The following is a 19912-nucleotide window of genomic DNA, read 5'->3' on the forward strand; positions in this document are numbered from 1 at the left end:
TTAAGGGCCTACCGCGAACTACGTTCGACGTGTTGCCTCCCTGTCACACTTACGTACGAATTTACAAGTGCGACAGAGAGGCAACACGTCGAACGTGGTTCGTAGTAGACCCTCTAAATTTAGCTAGAAAGGAAACTAGTTTCTTGCTGCAGGAGGTTTATGATCGTGCTTATTGCGCAATTCACAGACGACTTAAATTTTAAAAACTGCAAATATTCTTTGCCTCGGCCACAGAACGCACGATCCTCTACACGATGGGCCAACGCCGGCCACTCCAAGGGACGCATTTATGCGTTAGAGGGAGCAAGTGATATTGCTATCTCATTCTACCGCATGGCTGCGTCCCTTGGAGTGGCCGGCGTTGGCCCATCGGGTAGAGGAGCCATGACATTAAACGTAATGTGAAATGCGAATTAGTGAGGGGGTAGGTCTACTAACGTGTATAACGTGTATACCTATGATAATGACCTCGTACTAAATCGTTGTTGTAAAATTGTAAAATAACTACCTAATTAATACATTCGTCAGAATGATCAATGAACGTCAAGGTAACCGGTTAATAGACCTCTTTTTCTTGTTTTACCTTGAAATACAGTGTATAAGTACACTGGTATAAAAAAAAAACGGCTAATAATTGATGTACCAATAGACAAATAACTCTGCTTGCTAAAGAATGGAATCACATCAAAACTTGCTTTCAGAAACAATAGCGGACGGCGCTTGAGGTATACCTACTTATTCTTTCTTATTTCCGCAACGGAAATCGAAACTTATCAACTATTTTTTATAATTATTTTTGCCCTTCTTTAGGTGGAACTAGATTTAAATAAAAAAAAACCGGGCAAGTGCGAGTCGGACTCGCGCACGAAGGGTTCCGTACCATAATGCAAAAAAAAAAACAGAAAAAAAAGCAAAAAAGAAACGGTCACCCATCCAAGTACTGACCCCGCCCGACGTTGCTTAACTTTGGTCAAAAATCACGTTTGTTGTATGGGAGCCCCATTTAAATCTTTATTTTATTCTGTTTTTAGTATTTGTTGTTATAGCGGCAACAGAAATACATCATCTGTGAAAATTTCACCTGTCTAGCTATCACGGTTCGTGAGATACAGCCTGGTGACAGACGGACGGACGGACGGACAGTAAAGTCTTAGTAATAGGGTCCCGTTTTACCCTTTGGGTACGGAACCCTAAAAACTGACGATTGACCGTTATAACCTCGTAGCGCATCTGGCAATTTACGAGCATACCAAGTCAATAGATATGAGATTAAATTATTATCATGTAAGTAGACATTATATAGCTAATTCTAAGTAATTCCAAACTTTATAACATATAATATCTACAACAATTTAGTTAAAGATTGGGAGGTATCTACAAATTAAGTGTATGCATTATGTCCGTATTTTAATACAATTGTTTTACATTTTAGAGTGTACCTACGTTTACACGTGAAACAGACATAAAACAGTATATTATGAATTTAATTATGAGCGAATTATTTAAATAAAAAGCTGTTATCATATAACGAGAAGGATCACTTGTGGTAAAACGTTGACTATTATTGAAAAACGTATCAGGAAACTTTTCAAATAAAACGAAACCTAGCTGACAAATTGCTTAAAATCAATTTCGAGTAATGAAATAACTTTTGTCGAGTTTATGCTAGGGTTTTATTTTTTTGCCATTTGAATTTTCTCGAGACTTATGTACCTACCTACTACCTAACATTTTATATTTATTTTCATTATTTCCTCCCGGAAATCCCGGTTATTTTTGTCCTGCCGGAAGCGTAAATATTTCTATTTTTTTCCTTTAATATAAAATTTTGCATTATTTGTTATCATGTTTAAGGTTCAAATGTTATATTTAACTTGGCGCTCATTTTATCAAAAGTCTAGTTGCAAAACGTTCTTACAAAATGTCGAAATTAACGAGAATACACGCTTTCGTTTATAGATGGTACTACACTATTATTTATTGTTGGATACCGAAATTAGGGTGCCCATCTAAATAATAGTGTCACAGATTGCAGAGCAAAATACAAACTTAAATCTATAATTTGATATTTAAGTATGGTAATAATCTAATAAATATAGTATATAAAACACAAATAACTTTAAAACTTATACGGGACTTAATTGCCTACACTTACATTTATTATTTGGCCGGACTTATTGGGTTAGTGTACGCGATTAAGTCTAGTATTACCTAAAAATTATGAGTGTAAATCGTGTTAGTTTAAATTAACATAATATTTACAAACATAATAAAGACATTCTAAAGCGAACTGAATTACTACTGAACTATAGTAAATCTAAGTCATTTGAATATTTCTGCTGATGAACAAACCTGAAAACGGAATGAAGCAAACTTTCCTAATCCCCCTAAGCAAGCCATTACGGAAGATAAAATGAGACTGCCTCGCGGACACCGTATTGCATAACTTCTCGATTATAGCTGTATCTTTTTACACTTTGAAAATATCTTTTTTTTTGGGTCATATAAAATCTATTGCATTTTCAAATGACCTTTGCAAGTTATTGCCGCGGATTCTAGAAAAAGTTTGACAATTCGGAACAAGAAATTGATTTGAAATCTGTTCATCGATTGCTAGATTTGAATGACGAAATGCATATGTGTGCCAAGTTTGAATTTCGTTTAATACTTTGAAATAATTTGAGATTATGTCTCCCTGCATGTATTCATTAGGCATAACACCTATTTAAATGGCTTCGTAATATTTGTCATATCAAATCAATTAACTAACTTTCGTTTCGTTAACAGTTGAAAAAAATCGTAGGTACAGTGTACTGCTATTGGAAAATCCGAGTATCGTATAGCGCAGCTCAAGCATACTCATATCGTTCATAGCCCTCGACCAACTAGCAGCCAGTTACAAAACCAGCACAGGTTTGTTATATTGTACCTACTCGTACCCCTAAATTGTGGGTCTACCCATTCAGTGACAAGGGTCATTTAATTACGGGCGCCGTAAATAAATAGACAGAAACAAAGGGCCCGAGTCGAGCATCGGTCTAAATCTAAATGACGGAAATTTCAAAAGAGAATCAAACGGGAAAATACAATGTGACTTCTCTGTATCTGGTTTAAATGTAATCAAAACATCAGCGAGTTTTGTTAACTTTCCCGTTCTTTGTAAATTTGAAGGTAGTATTTATTTAAGCATAAATGACGTGCATAACAAGCAAAGATAATGGATTCCATTTTTATCTTTAAAAATAAAGATCATCATCATCACAGGCCTTTCCATCTATTGCAGACGATTTATGCATTGCTGTTTAGACAATGGGTTTGGTGACTGAGGAGGCCGATGCGGGAGCGGCACGACCTCCCACATTTAAAAATAAAGATAGGTACATTGTAATAAGTAATAAACAGTTATTTAGTCGAGTATTTACCTACTTTTTGGAGTTTTTATTAGCTATTAGATTAGGTTGTGTAACCTAAATATATATTTCATGAAACCTACCTACACCATTAAACTCGTGAAATTTATTATACTAGCCGTAGGTACATTATGGCTAGATAAGTATTTTAGTTAATTTGATTCTGCTGCGCCTGAATAATTTCAAGAGGCATTCAGATAAATCCATTACAATCTCTTTCTCCTTCCGGAAGAGATAGGACAGGTTTGACTAGATTTAATTCTTGGATATCCAACTGAAATTTATGTTTGCACAAACCGCTTTTCAGCCTTCGCCTCGGCCTTAACGCTACGTCTTACGTAGGCGAACAACGCGCGAACGCGGCGCGGCGAAATCAATCCTTTGATGCCCATAGAAGTGTCCTACGTAAGCGATCTCGTTGCGAACGCGGTGCGGCGCGATTTGCACGCGAATGTCAGGCGGCGCGGCGCGGCGCGGCGCGGCGGCGGCCGCTTTCGCCGCGCCGCGCCGCGCCGCGTTCGCGCGTTGTTCGCCTACGTAAGACGTAGCGTAACAGGCTTCTTATCTCTCTGTATTCGCACAATTTGGTTCATTAATACCAACATTTTCTAGCTTGGGATAAAGTTATGGCGAGTGTGTTGTTTAATCCCCTTGGATGGACCATATAGGTATTCTCAATAACCTTATGGTAAAATAAAATGAGTCATAGTACACATTTCGTCAGATACCATGTTAGTCATGGGTAGTATAGAAGTAGTAGGTCCGTCATAATTTTATTGTTCTACATAAAGAGACGTATCTCTTAAGTATTAGACAATGGTTCTCTAACTGGATTGTGATAAACACGCGATTCCTGAAGCGTCAAATTCTTCAAAAGGATTCTTTACAACAGTCCTTTAATTGATATTTTTCTGTTACACTCTTGAAAAACTGTTAGTTACTTTAATGGTAGCATTAGATACTTTTCACGTGTAGTCTAATCCGCTAGTTATGATAGCGACTATACAACTTTAAATTGCCTTTAATTTTATTGCAGTATTTTAAGTATAGTTCGTTTTTTTTAGCATTAGAAAGAACTTCGAAGAAGTAAGCTTGTGGTTCCAAATCCGGCACTTTTAGCGGTAATAATTTGAAGTAAATTATATGTATTGACCATGCTACATTAGATAATTCAATAATTATTAACAATTAAAGAGCCTGATAAAAACTGCACGCTTGCTTCTGTGGAGTTCTTTCTAATGCTAAAAAAAACGAACTATAGGTAAGTCAAACAAACAGTTCTAGACAGAAAGCAACGTGTATAACTGTATACCGATGGTGCCGCGTTTTCGGAAATTATAATACAGGACAGGGTAGAGGGTTTTAGGCCATAGGCAGCTGGAGCAAACCCAGCTAAGTCGGACATACTGCCAAAAGCGGGCCGGCAGTATCCAATGAGGATTACCTCCACCTCTGACAAAAGACATTAAACTTGTTTACAAAATTATTTTCATTTCTCATGCTTTGAAAGAGGGTCATTGTTGTTCTAAAAGGTGTGCAGAAAATGATACGTTTCTGCACTAGAGCATTTTACGTTCCAAGTACGACTGTATTAATTTTTTTACGACAAGCAATTGAAATTTAGGTTTAAATGGATTTGTTATACAATTTCCATTCTGATAGGTATTTATCTCCCCATTCCATAAATAACGATACTTAAATAACCAAATTGTTAATTGAAATTACCCTCAAGATTTTCTATTAAAAATGTCTACTTTCTCATGTTTTTAAAAAAACACATGCATTTTACTTTCCTCGTATTCGAAATGAAAATTAGAGTGTTTAACTCGGGTGAAAGGCATCATTCAGCCTCGGACTATTGAGGGCGCCAACTGCCTCGGCAGAAATGAGCGCATTTCATCCCTTGGTTAACAATCTACTACTGCGTTAGGCAATTACACCGCCTCTGTGGTGTAGTGTATTACATTCAGTATTAAAGCTGAAGGCCACCGCAGTAATACCTGGGCTAACCTCTAAAAGATGAAAGATTTATTCGCTCGAATGACCAAGGTTAGGTGCGTTAATGTAGGCATTCATTAAACTTGAGACGTATTGGTTGTTTATACTTCGCTGGGCAGAAATGTTGCCGGTTCAGCGGCTTCTTTCATGCAAGCTGCGATCTGCTAGATTGACTATAATATGTGACGTTCCACGGCAAAAGGTACCTTATGGCGGCTGGCGCTTACGTCGCATAGCGCCGCAATAATTTTGGAGCAACGTTAATAATAGCGTAAGCGCCATAAGGTACCTTTACTCGTGGGACGTCACATATTGAGTTATATAGAGCAAAGCTGATCGAGTCAGAGTGCATGGACGCTAAAATCATTTATTTTTGCTCTTTAATGGAAGTTAATGGTACCCGAAATTGGTCAAACTATAGATTATTGTAACGGATTTTCTTTCGACATTCAGATAGTTGCTACGAGTATATTGGGTCATAAGTCATAAGAAATTAAGAATAGGTACGAGTAAAACTCGCTCGCATATTTATGTATATTATTGAATATTGATTTTTGACGTTCAACGTGTAATGGACTGGTACAAGTCCTTTATGTACGTACAAGTACGTTATGGCAGTTGCATAAATAAGTCAAGGTCTTTTTGACAAAAATTAGAATGAATACAAATTTCACTTAACTTGATTTTAAGTATGTAATTGTGAAAGGAAGCTAGTTTTGTAGCAAAAGTATGATCCTCATACATTAAATGTGACAAGTTCATTGTCTCTCTAGCGGCAACATCTGGCTAAGTTTCAGTCGAGAGATAGATGGGTTCCAGCTGTTATGTTATTAAGTCTGGGTATAGTCAGCCAAGTATGTCGCTAGATAACATAGGTAAGTCATAGATGCTGCTTAAAATCATCTGTAAAGATGCAGAACCCTAATGGTGAGTCAGCCAAGAAAGTGGTCTACCACTTTTCGACTCTATGAATCAGATGATAGAGTCGAAAAGTGGTAGACCACTTTCTAGGCTGACTGTACCAACAAAAAGTCGCTAAGGCTTTGTTATAGACTACAAACACATTTAATAAAATTAATCTATTGATTTTACAGAAAACATGTATATATTAATTATTTTTTATGCAGCAAGAGGGTACCTACACCTACAGTGACAGCTGTAATCTCCATACAATTTATAACCTTAAAACGCAGAATATGTGTTAAAATGATCGACAACCGTCACCGTATCCGTTTTTGATAAAGTTTTGTATCCAAAAAAGGAGTAAAGGGCAAATAAAATCCATTTTGTACAATAACTAATAAGGAACTGGTCAAGTGTGAGTCGGTCTAAATGAAAAAACCTTTTAAAAACCGGGCAAGTGCGAGTCGGACTCGCGCACGAAGGGTTCCGTACCATAATGCAAAAAAAAAACAAAAAAAAATACGGTCACCCATCCAAGTACTGACCACTCCCGACGTTGCTGACTTTGGTCAAAAATCACGTTTGTTGTATGGGAGCCCCATTTAAATCTTTATTTTATTCTGTTTTTAGTATTTGTTGTTATAGCGGCAACAGAAATACATCATCTGTGAAAATTTCAACTGTCTATCACGGTTCGTGAGATACAGCCTGGTGAGCCTGGTGACAGACGGACGGACGGACGGACGGACAGCGAAGTCTTAGTAATAGGGTCCCGTTTTACCCTTTGGGTACGGAACCCTAAAAATTATGTAATGGTACTGACATTGTATGTTTTTTTAATAATTCTCATAATTTTTGTTAAGGATGGCAGCGAAAGACAAAAGCTGGGTTTTCCCAGCTTTTTTCATCCCAGCCAGTATGCATTTTTCAAACTTTTAACCCATTCATCGCCAATTGCGACGCATAGTTGTTTCGCCTCTAGGGGCTCTAGGAAGCATTTTCGCTCACCCGAAAATCCAACATCGGCTATAGGTACCGATATAGCCGTAGGTGTGTTGAACTACGTAGTAGCATATCGAAGCGCGTAGCACCATTTTTCTGCTTTATTTTGCAGTAAAAAATACTTGTATCATCTACTAAGGTATGTTTAATCGAGCATACAAGAGGCGCATTCAAGTTTTTATGATAAAATATTAGTTTTAGTGCATTTCGCTCGTGTCAGTAAGTATACTCCAACAATAAGTAATTATTACTTTTTGTATGACATCAAAAACAATTCTCGCCCTATTATTAAATATACAGACAGACTAGTTACTGGAAGTGAGTACGAGCAAACATTTATTGTTCTTTCAATCATGACTTCATGACAGATGATTTTTTCCCAGAAACTGAAAAAAAATGGTTTTATACCGCTTTGTTACATCGTTTTGTACAAACAAGTAAAATAATTGTTTTAATAGCAAACTTACGGTCTACTGGAAAATGTTCATATTAATAAATTACTATAGCGTCCATACAGATCTGAAAGCTTTTATCTAAATGGTGTTTATTCTAATTTGAGAAAATCTTGTAATAAAAGTGGGTCGCTGCATATGTAAGGATGTCATTAGTGGCATGTTTATGAAAACGCCATAATTACTATCTGGCCCTTAAATATAGTTAAGACTGAGTTGACCTAGTTAATCATTTTAACTTGAAGTCTATAGGTATCACAGGTAAAAAAACACCTCTTCGTCTAATCCATTTTTTAGGGTTCCGTACCCAAAGGGTAAAACGGGACCCTATTACTACGACTTCGCTGTCCGTCCGTCCGTCCGTCCGTCTGTCTGTCACCAGGCTGTATCTCACGAACCGTGATAGCTAGACAGTTGAAATTTTCACAGATGATGTATTTCTGTTGCCGCTATAACAACAAATACTAAAAACAGAATAAAATAAAGATTTAAGTGGGGTTCCCATACAGCAAACGTGATTTTTGACCAAAATTAAGCAACGTCGGGCGTGGTCAGTACTTGGATGGGTGACCGTTTTCTTTTTGCATTTTTTTCCGTTTTTTTTTTTGCTTTATGGTACGGAACCCTTCGTGCGCAAGTCCGACTCGCACTTGCCGGGTTTTTTTGCCTATTAATACGATACTCAGAAAGTTGTAGAATAGATTTCAAATTTTATTTTAGACGGTAATCCTGTCTACGTGTCCAAAAATAGTGCGTAGACATTGTGTAGGCGGCAGGAAGGAAGACAAGAATTTATTTTCGCGCTTTGTTGTGTCAGATATAATATAATATATTATTGTGTTTACTTACCATGAATGCTTAGCTAGCTACTTATCAGTTCTTGAATGGCAGCTTAGTACAGTTTCGCCACAAAGGCTCCTTTGTGATGCGACTAATACTAAACACCTAATGTAGCGCAGCTTTGGCCATGTAATTAATTAGACAATGGGGAAAGCACCAAGCGGACTATGCTTCTTTTAATTAAATACTTACACCATTCTTATTGAATACAGCAGTACTAAATAATATATACTTACGAAAATATATATACTTACTGTTTTAATTTTATCTGTTTGTCTATTTTATTGTTATAACAATTCTTAACAACAAAAATGGTCACGTCATCTTCTGAGTGTCCGCTTCTTTCACCGGCTTCGATCTAACTTTATAAAGCATAAAAGTAAAATAAAAGGGCGATAAGTAAATCCGGAAAAGTTTACATAACATACGGCCCGATTCGGAAAATGAATTAGAGATTAACTAGATACGATATAGTAAAGATATGTGACGTCCCACGGATAAAGGTACCTTATGGCAGTTGTCGTAAGCGCTATTACGAGTATTAACGCCGCTCCAATATTATTGCAGCGCTTTGCGACGTAAACGCCGGCCGCCATAAGGTACCTTTTTCCGTGGAACGTCACATATCTTCACTATTTCATATCTAGTGAATCTCTAATTCATTTCCCGAATCGCGGCGCCAAAAGGTACCTTATGGTGACCTTTTACAGTGGAACGTCACATATCTTTACTATTTCTGAGTCTCTAATTCATTTCCCGAATCGAGCCGACAGAAACACTCGACTTACTTTACCCTTAAATATAATCATGTTATTTGTAAGGCCTACCCTACCCTAGAAGTGATTTTCTCTACAAACTTAAGGTCCGATGTTTACATTCTTTATTTATTTTATCTATACACAAAACACATTCATAGGATGTATATGTAAGTAAGGACCTAGTACGAGTATAGTATCCAAACAGGTATTTATTTTAATAATTTATATATGTCACGTTTATCGAAATACCTAAATAGTTAAGGGGCCAACAGATTACCAGTTCGCCGGACGATATCAGCCTATCAGTTAATAAAAGGTGACAGTTCCGAACAGCTGACAGGCCGATGTCGTCCGGCGAACTGATAATCTGTGGGTTTAAACACAAAATAATGAAGTGTCATGTTCCATTATTCGTTTTATCACAGTAATACAGCCAAAGCCTGCGAAGCCAAGATAAACATTAGCTTCATGGCATCTGTGAAAGCATCTCCGCATTAATGTAAATAATCGTCCACTTCATTTTGTGGAGTGAAGCCTCCTGAACGGCAATTAAGTCGGCCCTGGGACGATTTATTAGCAGGCATTTGTTTTTTAAGATATTTCTATGGTAAGTATAGTGATATTGTGATACTAGGGACTAATCTGAATGATTTCATCCGAGGTAACACAAATTTCATCTATGTAGATTAAAAATCGTTGGCACCTTTGACATCCGACTAATACCAATACTATAGTCTGTCTATCTTCAAACACAACAAAACAACAACAACAAACAAAACAACAACTACCCTCAAATGGCTTCTTAAGCCAGTTGAAGGTTGATGAAAACATTATATGATCAAATAATGTAGGTTAAAGTCAGGTCGTTTAGTGACTGATCCAGTTGGTTTTGTATTTGGTTGGTTAACCAATAAATGTCGGGTTATATCCGAAAATATACAAATAGTTTGTTTACTTTTATTCAAATACCTAAAGATACAGACTAAAGGCACCTAAATACTGTTTGTTGCTCGTAGTATCATTCCCTTGATTTATAGACGGCATAAAATACATTTCTGACAAAATTCGATACAAGCTTTTACTGCCTCGCGATTGAAAGGGACCGACGAGTCGTAGAATGATGAAGGTTATTGGAAACGGAAGATTGCGGAGATTCTGATGAGTTGCAGATTGGATAGGGGAAGGGTGGCCGAGGCTGTCGCGGTGAATGGCGAGTGTGTAGAAGGTGTCGGCTGCACGGGAGGCGGTATCGATCGGGGCTGCGCAACAAGTGCCGGCGGCCCGCGGGCCGCGCGACCGCCACGCGCCGCGCCGCGCCGACCCACACCATGCCCTACGTCTTAAGAAAGTGGTGGACCCGCGCGAAATCGCCTTTTCCTACAAACGTAGTCCTCATTTTTTCCTCTCTGGATGTTAACATTTTTGTAAATATTTTGACACAACTAGAATGTAAATCAGCCACACCAGCCACAGCTGGATGCTGAAACGCAATAATGTGTCAACCCACATAAATTTTTCAATAAGATGTCAACTCAAAATATTGACGCTTAAAGTTGACATTTTTTTGCAAAATGGATGTGGGATGACTCATTTTTGCTAAACACCATCCCTATGCCCCTAGATTCGATTTTTTTCGAACTTTTTATTATTATAAGAGATACAAGCATTTAAAAATCTGTATGAAATCTGTTTAATACACATCAAGTTATGGAAAAATATTTTCCATAATGTCAGTATCCAGAGAGGAAAATGCGGACTACGTTTGTATGGAGAAACGGCCGTGTCAATTTAAGATTCGTGCTTACTTATAAGATTTTCGGGAGGGGTAAATTATATTGACACTTTCTTACGCGTCAAAAACGCTTTTTCATTTAAGAAACGTTTACGTCATATTTCCTATTACGTTGCATGATATAATGGTAAAAAACTACACAATAAGAGACTATTCATTGTACTTATACTTCAGTTTCATAGCAGTTTTTATAATATTTTGTACTATATGTACATTTAATTTACAGTAGGTTTTACATTTTTTGTACGGTTAAAATACCGAGTACCTATGAATAAACATTATAAATATACATTGTTTCGTTTGTTTGTTGGAGATATACCTACTCGTACATATGTACATGTCATTTTACCTGCATGTTTACCATTTTTTCATTTCTTTTTTCGTATAGGCACTTCTACCATAAGCAATACCGAACTTACTATGTTCGTAATTACGAAAAAAATAAAAAGTCTCTTCTCACTAAATCGTCAACCCATTGTCAAATAGTACTCGTAACCATGGTAACTCCAGGTTTAACCGGTTAACCCCGAGTTACTGGAATACTGCAAGTGGGCCTTAGGTGGGTTGGAGTAACCAAAACTGCCCCATAAAAATACGAAGAAAATAAAACCAACAAAGTTGGTAATACTCCGGCGACTATACTGCAACGATGCAACTTTCAGTTTCAGCACATACCCCCCTTTCTAGTCGGCTATGTAAAATCAGACTGCGAAGTTCCAAGGTGTTATTACAATTGCTTTAAACAGGCGAACTAAGTCAATCAGTATTCGAACTAAAGTGATCTTATCCTGATTTAATATTAATTCTAGACCATGTGTTCCCTGCAACAGTGTTGCCAACTTGGCATAAATCGTGCCAGATCTGGCATATTTTCACACGCTTTGGCACCAAAATTTTCCATTTAGCATCTGGCATATTTTTTAGCATAATTTAGTCTAAGCCAAGTTTGCACCAATTTGGTAGCAACAATATGCGCCAGCGCCTTATGTGGTTCATTTTTTCATAGAAATTTTGACTTTTGTGGACGGATGGACGTCGACGAACTATATAAAGTTGGTCAAGCAGATCTTGTCAGTAGAAAAAGGCAGCAAATTTGAAAAATGTATGTGTTTTAAGTGTCTAATTTCAAGTGACATTTTAGCATTTTTTTTAGCATATTTCAAAAATCTTTGGCATAATCTAGACATTAGTCTAGCATTTTTTCAATCCCAGTTGGCAACACTGCCCTGCAAACTGCCCGATTCAAACTTAAAGATACGTCAATTAATAGATCTAGAAACGATTTGGATTAGATGTGTCGGTGTCAAAAGTGACGTTTTTGTTTGAAGAAACGTCACATTTGACACTGACATATCTAATCCATATCTTTTCTAGATCTATTAACTGACGCATCTTAAAGTTCGAATAGGGCCGATAGTAGTGCAAACACGCACCAAAATACGAGCGAAATGCACTGATAGTACCTAATATCATAATGTTGAAATTTTGAAATTTAAATGATTAATCATGATGTAACTGGTGATTATAATGATGTCTAAGTGTTGCTTGTAAGCCATGGGAGTACATACAAATCCTTGCCAAGTCAACCAGTATCGCGAAACTTTTCGCGTTCCACTCGAAGATAAAACGGATCCCGGAATTTGTTAGTTCGCTTCGTGTGTCGTTAAAAGGTTGGAAACTCAAGGGACGCGCTATTTGATAGTGAGCGACTTTGTTAGAAACTTACGTGCTTAACTAGCAGAGCTGCAATATTAAATGAAAAGTAAAAAAAGTATTATTTAAATAAAATAAATGGCAACAAGTAGACTCATCACCTAATCGGAAGCGGTCATCTTCATCCATGGAGTTAAGCAACACCTGAAGGTTTTCATTCTTTATAAGCGCTCCTTATTCGTTGCTGAACTTAGCAAACTTTAATAGTTACTCACTTCTTAAAAACCCCGTCACAGTGAAGTCTAATCATTATAAAGGCTTTAGTTTTTAATATACTTATTAGGTAGGTATCATTTGCTACGTACCAGAGACTAGTAATTGTTCAAGACGGACAACCTCCATCGTATAAATAGCAGGGGATGGCAGTTTTCATACGTTAAATAAAATGTAAAAATAACATTTAATATCATCTACAACATTGACGACTCTCGCGTCGTTCCATGGGGGACAACCCTTCTTAAATAAATAAATAAATAAATATTGGGGCCATCTTACACAGATCAACCTAGCCCCAAACTAAGCAAAGCTTGTACTATGGGTGCTAGGCGACGATATACATACTTATATAGATAAATACAATCATACTTATATACATAGAAAACACCCATGACTCAGGAACAAATATTAGTGTTCATCACACAAATAAATGCCCTTATTCGAACCCAGGACCATCGGCTTCGCAGGCAGGGTCACTACCCACTAGGCCAGACCGGTCGTCTTTATTTTCTAGACTTTTCTACGTACCTACATGTGCACGTTTTCTATATCACAATCCTTTTTACTGCGTTTAAATGTCAACGTAATTTCCTCAACATTACGGTTAAAGTACGTTAGAAAAACACAATGGAAATGCGGCATTCAGAGTTTTATCTGCTGCCGTTTTGCCGCCGGCTGACATGCCGTTCATACTTGCTCGCCGTGACCTTTGGGGCAGCAACCGGATACAATATTAAGGTTGACTCACGCTAGACCGGGCCGTGCCCGGACCGAGGCGTCCGACTTGTCATTTTTGTAGATGACGACTGATCGGTGATCACGTGGTGCTTTTCATAGAAAACGAAGCTTCGGAAGCTCCGGACCGGCCACGGTCCGATCTAACGTGAGTCATCCTTACAGGAAAATATTTCATGAATATTTATAATATGGCTGAAAAAACCGTAAAGTCGTAAAGTAAACTTGCTCCTGTGTTAAATAATGGTGCCAACAAAAATATCGTAGTACCATTTCAAAAATTGCAATTGTATGAGTAGTTGAATAGCTATCCTATTTTTTATAACTACTGTAACCTGGAGGCGATTTGTGAATTTAGATCGCTCGATTTCATCACTTACGCTAATGTTTGAAATACGAGCGATAGAAATTGAGAATCTAGTGGTATTGACCACTCGTTTTCAATTCTATTTGTAGAATTAAAATGTCTAGTACTCCGAGCTAGTAGTGGAGATATTATTGAAAGAAATACATAAAGTCGAACGGTCGAAATTCAAAAATTCTAAAGTGGGATTTGATTATATCATTCGTAGTTTTATCAAATGAGGAAAGGAAGTTACCCTGTCATTAAAAAATGCAGTACTGAAGTATAATATTAATGTTTATTCAAAGACAATGTTATAACATTCTGTATTATTTCCTTAAGTAGTCGTATTAAAACATTTGTTTCAAGTATTATATGCAAAACACAGAATATACCGAAATTTGTATTATACTAGGGCCCTACACATTTCAAATCCTCAGTGCTAAATAGGACAATCATGTATTATACAGCATACAATATTATATTTCATAAACATCAATATTTTGTTATTATTGGCTTTCTAGTGGTAGAAATATATTTTATACGTAGGTATAAAGATAAGGAAATTGTATCCTTGCTTTAATAAAGATTGTATGTCATAATATTATATTCTAATATCGATTTTTATTTTGTTTCGAAATAGTTCGTCAGATAATCTAATAATATATGTAATATTTAAAAGTAAACCCTTATTTTGCCGACAATCGTCTTAACGTCTAGCCGTCAAACCTTGCCAAGCAAAATTCAATTTTATTTTATCAACACAAAGTTCAAACTAGAATGGAACATGAGACCTTTTATAGGTCTCTGGGCAGCTAGAGGTTAAAGGATTTTGTTTTACAATTTTTTTAGCAATTACTAATTGCCAAATAAACGTTTCACTAAATATTTAATGAGTGTAATTAACTATTAAAACATTCTTGTATTCAAAATAAAATTAGTTAGTGATGCATAAACGTTACAAAAATACTAGAATCTAGTAACTACATACTAATTATTTTATTTATTCGTGAAATGAAATTCGACAAATACCTAGTTAAGTTTGTCGGTAAAATAAGGGGTCGTTGTATTTTATATTTATGTCATAATATTTTTTATTAGAACAGAAAGTAATTAACAGAGTTACATCTGGAAACTAAGGATCCCTATTTATTAAAAAAGGCACATCCATAAACTTGAAATACTTTAAGTTAACTTTATAAATTCTTTGAATTAGAAGGATTCCAACTTAACTATTTAGATCGAATATTGTACAAAACTGAAATAGATGTCTACTTTATAAGGTACATTTAAAGTAGGTAGTATGATAAATACGAGGTAGTTTATAAATACTAGTTAAAAGGGACAGATAGTTCTTAACTTACCATTTCGTCGATGGAAAGCAATAATGATGTAACCCACACTACAATTGTAATGCGGGTTACAGCATTATATATTTTCAGCGATTATATCTTTGTAGCCTCATATTTCTTGGAGCATATTGCATAGGTAACTTCAAAACTTCCTTCATATTAAAGGGTAGCCACACTTCTTAAAAATACTTAATTACGGTGTTTTTTGTTTAAATATAATTACGTACTAAATAGACACCGGGGCCGTATCTATTAGAATATAAAACATGGTAAATACGACGCATGTATTTGTTCGCCAGGCCTGGGACCCGCAACCCACGAATATTAAAAAAAAAAATAACAACCCCTAAGCTTCGTGTAGTAAAATATTTGTTTAAATTTGAACTTTAATAGCTCTCAATAGAGTTGAATATTATATCCACCATATCATATGCTGTAAATATGTGTCCCTAGTGAAAACAGGTACATGTCTCGGGCAGCGCGGTTGTAAATGGGTTCCAAGTAACACCTGTGCCCTTTTACTCCTAAGCTGCGTGAGACTTGTATCCTTTTTCACTAGGCCCACAGAAATATATATACCTAGATTGTTTGTTCTGGAAATTATCACCTTGGATTTCTATGGGAGCGCAACACGGACAGAGTTGAGGGCAGCAATCGCAAATATATCACAAAAGTAGTTGCATATTTTACTCATCTACATAGAATAGAATATAATAGAAATTCTTTATTTGCCAGAATACGTATGGTACAAGATGACAACAGAAAAGGTTTTACATGTATTAGAATTCAGTCGAAGAAAAAAAATCAAGTCGAGTTTCAGAATATTATGCCTCCCGGTTCTTGCATGTTTAAACAACATGAATCTCTATTGGTCGATATCGCGGTAGGATATCCAAAGGAATAGGTATATATGTAACTGTGCATGATGCGTACGATGTTACATGCACCCGACATGCCAATTTACCTACATAACGATCGATTTGACATGTAACGTACGAAGTTAAGCCCATTTATGTGGGTAGTATCAATATTAGTTAAGTTAATACAACTAGATATTATGGCTAGCGGTCAATTCCTGGAATGTAGTAAAACCTCGTCCATTTCGTCAACTAGTTTAACTCATTATGCAACAAGTATAATTAAGTTGCAAATGTCTCGCATAACATAGGATAGATATAAGAAACCTGACAAAAATATGAACATGAACATGAACAGGAATATGAACGAAATGACACTGCAGCAGTCACCAGCGATTAGTTTTGTTTTAATTAATGTTAAAAGCGACACGACGCGTAACTTTACGGGAATGCTCATACCAAAAGCAGTGTCTACTAGTAGTCGTTGTTTTTACAAATGTAAACGGTCGCATATTAACGTCTTCGATTCCATCTTTTGCCTGTATGAGGCGCAGGGCTAGATCTGTTAATTTGATTAGCCGGGCTTTGCTCTAATCATCTTATTCGGATAAAACAATTCAGGTAAAGCGCAAGTACTCGTATTAAGCGGACAAAAAAAATACTTAACTGTGAATTTACGGCTTCTGTCGCTTGTGTAGTATCTGATTATAGAGTTAAGTACTTATTATTTTCTATTTGAATTTTATGCAAGAGGACAACACGAACTACTTACTATTCACGATAAGAAAACACACTTTAGACACATCTGAAGTTTCATACAATACATTCAGTCGATTTTTGTTTCTCTACAAAACTGGAGTCCCCAGCTCCTACATAGTCCTGTACTCTACATTCAACTTACAGATAATCCAGTCATAGATACCATCTTCCTTACCTAACATGTATTTTTTACATCCATTGCTCTGAAATATTTATACTAAACTTACGTAAACATTTCGCTTGGCGTTGGCGTTATTAGACTTATACAATATTATAATGTGTATTTATTTTACTTTTAAACAGGGGTATTGAAAAAGACCTTGTCTTACAGGAAAAACAAATATTGCAAAATGTGTTTTGGTTCTGCTTTCAAAATTGACCAGAGATAATTGGCAGTAAGAGTAAAGGATATTGTTATAGTTCCTTGATTTACAGATACGTTAAATCTATACTAGGGGTATAAATTTATATTAAGTACAGTCAACATCGTAAATACCTGATGATATAATTGGAAACCACTTGAACTCGTGGAAAATGTTAGGAGGATTTAACGGTAGCTCCTGTACAGCAACACTCCTAACTGTACATCGGTGGGCCTTATTACAAAAGGCATAAGGTCCACCGATGTACAGTGAACAGTGTGGGCGATGGTACCTGAGTGGTTTCCAATTTATTCGGAAACCCTTTCTACCGCAGTATTATCTTTAGGTTATTCATTACGGATATAAATCCTAGACAAAGCAGATATCTACCCATCCACAGATTAAAATATAAATGGAGTTTTGAAAATATTAAATTAAACTGCTTAGAAACTTAGAACCTACCGGCATTTTACTTGGAATTAAAGTGTCATTCTATGGAACTTGCTAACTATGTAAACAAACCGCCATATTGAAATTGTCTCTGAATGATGAATTTACTAGTGACTTTTGTTTACATAGTCAGCAAGTTTATTGAAAGAAAATTTTCAATGTTACCTAATTGAAAATATTTAATGAACAAAAACATTTACAACAAGTTTTGTTAAATTATTTCTCAAATTGTTACTTCCTGTAATTATAATTATAAATGACACAGAAGCAGTAAGCTTTATTTTAATGGGTGAACTCTCCGTTCAACAAAAGTTTTCAACACCTCGTGGGGATTTAAATTAAATTCACGAATAGGTAACAATACTTACAATGGACGTTCAAATGAAAATGAAATTTATGGTCATTTACTCGTAATGGTTTTGGAAAGTCTATACCCAGACAAGCGTGTTTCTGATTTACGGCGACAGAATGTTGACAAATGTTTTACTATTATATTCAATGTCAATAAAGGCCTTGGCAGGTGAATAATCTTTTTGAGATATTACCACGTATCCACTTTGTATTAAAATTGAGAGCCTACAAATTGGTTTTAAACTTTAAGAAATGACGCAAGAGTTGCGTTTGCTGTTAGCATGCCGCTCTCTAATCTGTTGAAGGTGCGCGAGCTGCGCGGGCGAGGGTACGTGGGGGGCGGTGGTGGGGGGAGTGCCCGGGGGGCCCTGGGGCCCGGTGGGGAGGGACTGGCGCCGGCGCCGGCGCAGCGCCGGGGACAGGTTGTACTTCACTTTGGCTTGCACCAGCAGCTCCTTGAAGATCTGGGACACGTTCATGTTGTCTTTGGCTGAAGCCTCGACGAAACCGTTCTCCCAGTCCACGGTGACTACGGACTCGGTTGTGTGGAAATCGACCTGTTGAAGGAAACCAATCTTAAATTAACAAATAATTAATTAATTCTTAATTAATGGTAATTGACGAGACCAAGATTGTGATGGTAATCCACCATATGGTTTTAAGTGAAAAGTGAAGCTTGTCCTCATATTTAACAAATGTTTGGGTATTCGGTAAAGTACTTAAATTTGATATTTTAAAATTAACCCTGTTTTTTATTTCAAACAATGATCATAAATATCCAACAGATAAAAATATTTGTAATAGTGCAGTAACGGAGGAATGCTTTCCTCTATACAACGATAGTTTATTGGATTTTATATAATACTAGGAGCTGAGCTAGGTACCCCTTAAACTAAAAACATCAGCTATTATGTCGCTGCAGGACACCATCGCGAGCGCGGACTTCTGGCCGAAGGGTGTGGTGTTTCGGCGGTTCCGGGGCAACCTGCCGAACCCTACGCCGAGTCAGACCCCAATCTAATGTTAAGTTAATTATTTATTAACTAAATATTAGCCCAAATCGAATGTTTAGTTAATTTCATTTTTATGTGTATTGTTTTTCTTTGTCTTTTCTTTTACTTTGAAGTTTCACAGTGCCTTGGTTTTATACTGTAATGCTGTGTTACTTATTTGATCAATAAATAAATTATAAATTATTTCTAATTTGCCATACTTCCGATCCGTAAAATGACTGAAGTAATGTTACCATTTGGTATAGACACGTGTCGTGTTGCGCCCATTTTTGTTTCTATTTCAATAAAAACGTGGACGTGAAAATCTCTTGTCGAAAAATAAAATTCCTATTTAACCTTCTATAACATTTTTTATTTAAAATGGAGTCAAACGGACGAAATTCACGAGCTTAGTTTCCTGGAAATACATCAATATTCAACATCATCAAAGGCCAGATTCCGAAGAATTGACAAGTGGAAATTGATTAATAATTAGCATGTCACCGTCAGCGACTCAACGTACGTTGAACCTTAATGAGCTCCCGGGAGATATATTGCAAGATAGACCGGTCAAATCTTACAAAAAAATCTCCTAAAAAAACAATGCGTGATGTAGTTCTGTATTTT

General features: G+C 36.4%; 1 protein-coding gene across 1 annotated transcript in view; it reads right to left on the reverse strand.

Moving 5' to 3' along the window:
- Window positions 1-14441: 14441 nt before the first annotated feature.
- The window catches only part of LOC134665328 (ras-related protein Rap-2b), a 41505-nt gene continuing 36034 nt past the window's right edge, over window positions 14442-19912 (reverse strand). Inside the window, exon 3 of the mRNA XM_063522257.1 lies at window positions 14442-18850. Coding sequence (XP_063378327.1) covers window positions 18539-18850 — 312 coding nt within the window. The 3' untranslated portion in view covers window positions 14442-18538. The remainder of the gene's footprint in view (window positions 18851-19912) is intronic.

The sequence above is a fragment of the Cydia fagiglandana genome, chromosome 6 (genome assembly GCF_963556715.1).
Source record: "Cydia fagiglandana chromosome 6, ilCydFagi1.1, whole genome shotgun sequence".
NCBI classification, from domain to species: domain Eukaryota; kingdom Metazoa; phylum Arthropoda; class Insecta; order Lepidoptera; family Tortricidae; genus Cydia; species Cydia fagiglandana.